Below are 8522 nucleotides of genomic sequence, written 5' to 3'. Positions count from 1 at the left end.
CTTGTATGAAAGGTTGTCGCTGCCAGAAAGGATATTATAAGAAGAATAACTCTGGAGAGTGTATTACAGCACAACAATGTTCACAGTAACGGAAATATTAAGCGGAAATTTCCAATAAACCGATTAATGAGAAAATTTTGCTGTTTTGTTTACTGGTCAGGGAACTGAGTCATTATTGCAGAAAAAAGACTGCCCTTGACCTTCTTATCTTTTTTTCATAGAAAAGAAGAAATAATCAAGCACACGGGTCGTCTGATGTTAAATAATCACCACCGCCCACATTCTCTTGCAACACCGAAATCACGCCGGAATTTTAAAAAGGTGTACGCCCTTTTTGATGGTGTCTATGTCAAATCATCTTGGAAACACAGCATAAGGAAGCTTATTCTACAGCTTGGTTGCACGTTGAAGAAAGTTCCTTGAAAACCACAATGTGGAGAAACGCCAGAAACCTAGATGGTGGGGATCATATTCTAAATCATGGCATGTCGTGCGAAGGTGGAATTCGGCAAAAGGAATCAGGAAAACAGCTTTTCAGAACACTCCTCGTGATAGATGCGGTAGAATACACACAATAAAGCGACGTCTGTACGCAACGTAAACACTAATCTATACGTTGACACAGCATTGGATCCCAATTCAAGCAGCTCTGCGTCACTTGGGGTCAAATCATTTGAGCTGATACTGCGGTCCGCTAGACCCGAGATGATAGTTATACCCGACATCAATACTCCATATGTGGCTGGACCTGAGCTTTGTATAACGCGAGAATGTGGGCAGCCTTGAAGAAATGCTGTGCTTTATTTTAAACACCAGTATCCATCGTGGCTATTGCTGTCATGAACTCGGTAGCAAGCCACCTCTTTATTGGTTTTCGGATAAAACGTGCAAATGTAATCTGATGAGATAAGAAAAATAACTATAATGGGATAAGTAAAGGTAAGGTTAGCTATTTTGTTTACTCAACGGAAATACTTTTATAACAGTAAAGGCGTTATAAATATTTACGCTGGTCAGGGAGCTGAGTTACTATCAGGGCCATGCATTGGTTTCCTAGCAAGGTAGGCACTGTGGATCTAACAAGTCGTAAATGGACGTAATTTCAGAAAAACGTTCCAAACCACAATGTTGAAATTGAGTTAAGAACACAAAACTGATCACGTGATTCATATTAACGAACTGACTAAAAATGGCAGCCCTACTGTCACTCTTTAGATGAGATCATGACTTATTAGCCCAACCCACATACATATATGGAAAACTTTTTATTTATCAAATATTTAAACACGAATTCCTTAAAATGTTATATTTGTGGTTTAGAATGTTTTCAGGAACTATGTCCAATTGAGCTTTGGAGCAAGCAAAAATTGCTTACCGTAGATATTTAGTATCTAGTGAAAGGAAAAAATTTATGATTGGGTGTTCAATAGAAGTTTGGTGATAAAATAACGGATCAAAATTAAACTAAATTCACTTTAACACAAGTGCTATATTTGTTTAGGTTCTTAACGAGGTAGGCACTGCCTTAATGCCTATATGATATGCACGCCCCTGATAACTTTTGCAGAAAAAAGGTTACTGTTGACCTTCTGATCTCTTTTTTTAATGGAAGAGAAGAATAATCAAGCACACGGGTCATCTGATGTTAAGTGATCACCGCCGCCAATGTGGGCGCCGCCGCCAATGTGGGCTCTTTCTGGATAACTGCTTATAAACTGAAAAAATAATTTAGTTTCATTAAACTACTAGTTTTATGCAGTGTCACGACTTTAATTCACGATACAACAAATAAAGCATTACATGTTCAATTAATGGACACGATATAATAATTAAAATATAAACTGAGCTATGTTTTGTATACCTTTGATCACAGTACAATAGATTGCGTTGGAAACGATTATGAATAGAAAAGAATTTTTATATCTTCTAATTTTACTGCGTAATTAGAATTGATATATAATATTATTAACTTTCTTTAAAAATTCGAACAGTAAAATTGGTCTAATATAATCTTTAATTACTTTTTATTGTTTTAGATACAAATTTTTCCGCGAGCAATGTATCTCATTCAAAAAGAACAAGTAAGAATTACAATTATTATTTATTCGTTACATGCGACTTAAACAAAATTGTAGTACTAAATAATTATTACATACACCTCGTAATAAGGCATAGCAATGAACGACAGAGGGACAGACATCTCAAATATATTTTTCCTCTAGGTATTCATTAATGGAATAGTAACATTTTTCCAAAAGTAACTTTTTCAAAGAGCTTATTAATTTTTTAATATTGGTTTCGGCTTTTAAGTGTTCTATTAACTTATTATAAATTTTAACTGACATTGGGAAGGGACCGGAACTGTGTAATGTTAATTTAGATTTAGTTTGCTTAAGATTATTTTTGTAGCGAGGTGTGTTGTGCCGGGGCACGTCTATGATTTTAGTGTATAGATTTGGGTGTTTTCTTACAAACTTACATATTTCGATTATATATGTGTACGGTAATGTTAGAATATTTAGTTTTTGAAAATGAGGTTTGCAGCTTTCTCTTTGTTTAATATTTGCAAGCACTTTTTTTCACTTCGATATTTAAAATTTTCTGTTCTGATGTCATGTAATCATTATCATATGCTTAATATCATAGAACGGTATTTATATTGACTGTTATTGCCTACTGCAGAAAAGGCACCAAAGGAATATAATTGGAAAGAGGACTTTGATCAGGGAAATAACGTATTCACTGGGAAATTTATTTCCGTAAGTTAATACTTAATTCTAGTCTAATTAATATTAATATACAGGATGTAATCGTTAAGTGAAAACAAGCAATTATACCGTAATTATTACAGATATCAAATTTTTTTTTATCTGAAATCTAAAGTATGTTACTAAATTAGTAAAATTACTTTAATAACTGTTAAAAAAGTTCAAGTTTTTATTCTTAATTACTATTACTCAAAATAACAATACTTAATTATTTCGTAAATTTATTATATGAGTAGAACGAGCGCTCAATGAGCCACCACGATAATGCTTATGTATTTTGTACATTTCAATGCAAAAGTTGCTAAAATCATTTATATGTATGTTTTGTTGTTAAATTTGGTTGTTGTTCATGGTACATTATATGAATACTTATAAATACACACGATTTATTTGGTAATTACATGCTTATGTTTTATCTGAACTGACTCATCCATAAGCCCTCCGGTAAGTGGAGGTTTTGTAAAGTTTTAAACTTTGAATAAAGAGTTATTGGACATGAGTAACAGGGATCTAGTCGGTGTAAAAACTATGAAAAACGCATCTATTCAGACATGAGTACTAGATGATTGTTTCGCCTTAATCGAGTAATTAATTTTTTTTATGGAATAGGAGGACAAACGATCGTACGGGTCACCTGGTGTTAAGTGATCACCGCCGCCCACATTCTCTTGCAACACCAGAGGAATCACAAGAGCGTTGCCGGCCTTTAAGGAAGGTGTACGCGCTTTTTTTTAAGGTACCCATGTCGTATCGTGGAAGAAAGCTCCTTGAAAACCGCACTGTGGAGGACCGCCACACATCCAGATGGTGGGGATGATATCCTAAGTTGTGGCGTGTCGTGCGAAGGTGGAATTAAAACAGATATTTTTTTATAGGATGTTGTCGAAGAGAATCCTGATAGCAGTGTTATAGGATCACCATTTAGTGTGATGTTCCTTTTATCACAACTAGCCCTGTATGCAACTGGAAAGGCTTATCACCAACTGGCAAAATTTTTGAACATCAAAGACCGCAAAGAGGTAGGTTAATAAACAAATATTATAAAATACAAACGATACAATGCAAGATAGTTTTAGCCAATAAGTTCATAATTATTTACCAGTGGGAGGCTCCTTTGCACAGGATACCGGCTAGACTACAACGGCACCTATTTCTGCCGTGAAGCAGTAATGTGTTTCGGTCCGATGGGTGCCGTAGCTAGTGAAATTACTAGGCAAATGAGACCTATTTATGTCTCAAGGTGACGAGCGCAGTTGTAGTGTCAATCAGATTTTTTGGGTTTTTCAAGAATCCTGAGCGGCACTGTATTGTGATGGACAGGGCGAATCAATTACCATCAGCTGAACGTCCTGCCCGTCTCGTCCCTTATTGTCATAAAAAAATATCTATTAATGTACATATGCAATCTAATCTATAAACAGTAAAGAAATCATTGGGATTTTCTCATAATATTTTAATATTGAACATAATATAATTCTTAACGTGGTTTGTACAACGATAATTAGAATACATTTGCATACCACAATTTTAATTTAATAGAGAAATTAATAAATTTTCGTTTAAGTCCAAGATTTTATATAATCACTGATTGATTTATAAAATAAAATGTAATTTTAATTATTAATCAGTCTTTTTTAATATACCAGATTGCAGTAGCAATACCAAATTATTTGGACGATATTACGCAACAACAAAATGTAACATTTAATTTAGCTGAAAAAGTGTACGGAAGCATTAACTACCCCTTAAGTAAAAGCTTCAAACGGGACACCAAACATATTTTTAAGTCAAAGGCTCAAAATTTGGACTTTTCTGAACCTGATGTGGCTGCGGAAACAATTAATACTTGGGTAAGTTATTCATTGTGTTTCTCAAAAACTGCTTTTTGTTTTCTCCCTTCGAATTTCTTATCCTTAATCACTAAATGAATTTCCGTACCTAGTTACTTAATGGATGTTAAAATAATAATAATATTGACACACTTTTTACACAAATTATCTTGCCACAAATTAAGCATATATAGCCTGTGTTATGGGTTGCAAGACAACGATTGTATTTAAAACAATATACTTACTTAAATATACATAAATACATTTAAACATCCATGACTCGGAAACAAACATATTCATCATATAAATGCTTGCATCTACCGGCATTCGAACCCGGGACCTCTAGCTTGATAGGTAGGATCGCTAACCGCTCGGCTATACAGGTCGTCAAAATCAGTATGTGTATCTTGTGGATGGATTCTTTAAAATCGTATGCCTTTATAAAAAGAACAACATATATATCTACATATTAATATTTTAATTTTAACTAAAGGTAACTAGAAATTTATTATAAAACCTTATTATTATTGAATACATTCTACGATTTTAGACAAATATACTTTAATAGAGAAGCATAAACATTTATAAATATAAAGGAAAACAAATACAATCATACACAGCGAAATCACTTAAACTAAATAGAATTACGAGATTGCTGTGAAAATTGTTACCGCTCAGCATATGTTACAACGTTTGAACAACAAATAAATACGGGAAAACAAAACAAACACAATCACGTAGACATAGCAAATACATACAAATTTATAAGGAAAAAAATATAAATTTAAACAAAATATGATAGGTACAAACAATAAATGCAATAATTGCATAATAGTTGCGCTTCAAATGTAAAACTAGCCACTAGCCAGCATAAGAGAGAATTATACAGTTTAGTTATCTAAGGTACTGGGAACAATTTTGCCTACTATTTGTGGATTCTTTTTGCATAGTGTTAATAATTTCTTTTATTTTAATTTAAAAAATATGCATCCAAGTACAACTCCTAACTGGGAGTGGCATATTATTCCAACACATGGTGACAGCATATCGGAAGCTTTCACGAAAAGTGGAAATGGTGTGGAGAGGAATACTCATGGGAATAAGTATTATTATTATATTATATAAAGGAAGTCCTTTATGACAAATAGTTCCTGAGACATGGCGACAACTCGGTTTTTTTAAGAGATATTCCAAGCGGCCCTTGCTTTTTATATATGTCGAATAAAAAATTGGCCAAGTCAATCTCCCTACGCATCGTCATATTGAGTTTGCCGGCGATGTTCAGGTGCGGAGTGATATAGTGATTTCGAGTTGGAAAGTTGAAGATGAATCTTCTTCTGTGTGCAGTGGTGTGTATAAATATGCACAGGCACTTTTACCACTTCACGACCCATAACCTGTATCGCCTTAATTGAATTCAGACGAGCCAAAAGAGTCGCACAGTTTAATGCTGTCTTTACTTAAGTAGTCTGAAATGTACCATATTATATTTTGAGTCTAAAGCTCTATAACTCAGTTCGATAACATGACTCTCAAAGTTTAGGTCCGAGATTACGAGCTTCCGGCATATTCCTTGCGCTATGTGAAATGGCTTGAAGATTTCTATGGTCATATTTGGTCAACTGGATCTGCTCTACTTACCAAAATTTATATAATTATTATTTAAAATATTAACTTTCAAAAGATGCTTTATTAGTTATTAACAAATTAATCTGATCATGTCAATTAAAAAAGGAAACAATATTATTGAATTTTATAATGATATTTTAGTAAGCTAATCGCGCGTTCTATTACAGGTTGCTTCAAAAACAAATAACCTCATCAATGACTTAATATCTCCTAACAGTTTGGATGAAGATACAAGACTTGTGTTGACTAATGCTATATACTTCAAGGTAGACTTTTATCATTGACATAATATGTATTCACATACAAATTTTACATTGCAATAAACCACTGACCTGTACCACTGGACATGCTGTTCCATATGTTCGACAGCAAATTTTTTGTGTCTATTTGAAGCGCCATTCTCGAGCGTCCAGAGAACTAATTTTGACGTATAATACAAATGGCTGCGAGAGAAACGTACAATACACTGAAATATTTTTGTATGTTGAATAAATTTCGGTCGTTTTCCGTTTCATTTATACTTCAGGAATCAACGTAATAAACTACACATTTTATTTAAATTGTGTTCCTCTATATATTTGTTTCGCTATGAGTGTCGTCACTTTTGCACGTTGCAGACTCTCGCAACATGGCCAATAGCGCCAAAATGGGGAATATCAAACAGGCACAAAGCACTTTGATAGCCGCTAGTCCAGTGGTCAATAGTAGCGGTAAATAGCATAAACGCACTTATGTATTTCCCGTCGTCTATGCTTTGTAGCAACACCAGAAATATCAGAAATGTCACTATCGATATAGAAAAGTCGCAAAAAGAAATTAATTCCACAGTTTGGTTGTCAGTGGAAGAAAATTCTCTGGAAACCCCACTCTGGAGGAACTATACACTGGTATTTCAGTTTGTATTCTGTGATCAAACGATAAAATCGATGTGAATACACAAAACCAAGGGATCGAGCCGTTGATTCTTACTGCATTCTTCATAGATTGAGCAGCTATGTGTTACATGCGGTCAAATAGTCCAAGCTAATACTGGTTTGTATTAGAGTAAACAAACAGACAAGAGACTATTTAAAATATTAAATTATAAAACATATAGATATAACATTTAAAAAATATAGATATAAACACACAGACAGATCGCTTGTTTAAGTTCAATTTGGCTTCTCCTTCCAGATGACTGTGTAGTTGGAAATGTTTTGACCTACTATTCCAACACTAGAAAAGGTACTAAATGGAGAGTGTAAATTTTATGTTTATTTACCCAGATATACATAAGTTTTTATTGTATTTTGGTCAAATTTTTCAAATTTAAATAGGTCCCCAATGATTTATACTTAAATAATATTTTAATATTATATTCATGTGCATTTGTAAGTTCTTGTATACAAATATTAAGTAAACATAGAATTCTTATTTACAAAAACAACTATTCTTATTATTGGGATTGAGCAGGTACTTTAGATCCAACCATACCAAGATTATTTTTACCAATACCATTTAGTGCGTCATTTGTACGGCTTAATTGGTAAGAGCTCGGGTTCGAATCCCACACTGTCCATAAACTTTGATACCAATTAAATTTGTTTAATTAATCCCAAAAATGATGAAGTCACTTTAAAAATAACTAAATTTGTTGATATCGGATATAAGAGCTCATTATATTTTTAGAGTTAAGAGTACTGATACTATAAAAGGCTATAATTATTTTTTTTTACTCAGGGAAACTGGCTGACACCATTTGATCCCAAAAGAACCACCAAAAAAAGATTTTATGTCTCAGAACATCAGCATACCCATGTTAAAATGATGAACCACGTTAGCTATTTCCAGTATGCCTATATAGACCGTATTAACTCTAAGGTAAGTAAAAAATTAGGAAAAATAGTTTAAAATATAATTATTATTAATTTTTTGACCAATTAATTTATTTATCAAAATGTCTTTTTTGAAGTTATATTCTAGTTTACGTAATTGACTTTGATTTAAAGCCGCCTTCAATATATCTTATCGAACATTTAAAGCGCTTTCACACTACGTCCGATCCGAATCCGATCCGTACCCGTGAAAATACAGTCGGAAATAGTCGTAAAACTATTTCTAACGGTTGACAGAAAGAAATCGGATGACGGAAGCCGGATCTAGTGCGTAAACTTTCATAGAAATAGTTCTACGACTATTTCGGATCGTGTTTTCACGGATACGGATCGAATTCGGATCGGACGTAGTGCGAAAGTGCTCTAAGAATCCCATTAAATTCATAACACAAATAACAATCTTAATATGCCAATATGTCATC

The 8522-nt window shown here is 33.4% G+C and overlaps 1 protein-coding gene across 1 annotated transcript; it reads left to right on the top strand.

Annotated features, from left to right (window-relative positions):
* Nucleotides 1-3667: 3667 nt before the first annotated feature.
* Nucleotides 3668-8197, top strand: LOC126964978 (serine protease inhibitor 3/4-like). Its single transcript, XM_050808351.1, has 5 exons — nt 3668-3787; nt 4415-4618; nt 6394-6492; nt 7946-8086; nt 8189-8197. The coding sequence occupies exons 1-5, from the start codon at nt 3698-3700 to the stop codon at nt 8195-8197; spliced, it is 543 nt and encodes a 180-aa protein (XP_050664308.1). The 5' UTR covers nt 3668-3697.
* Nucleotides 8198-8522: the final 325 nt, after the last annotated feature.

This window comes from Leptidea sinapis, chromosome 1 (genome assembly GCF_905404315.1).
Source record: "Leptidea sinapis chromosome 1, ilLepSina1.1, whole genome shotgun sequence".
Taxonomy (NCBI): Eukaryota; Metazoa; Arthropoda; class Insecta; order Lepidoptera; family Pieridae; genus Leptidea; species Leptidea sinapis.
Note: the sequence above shows the minus strand (reverse complement) of the source record. Positions and strands in the feature narration are given on the sequence as shown.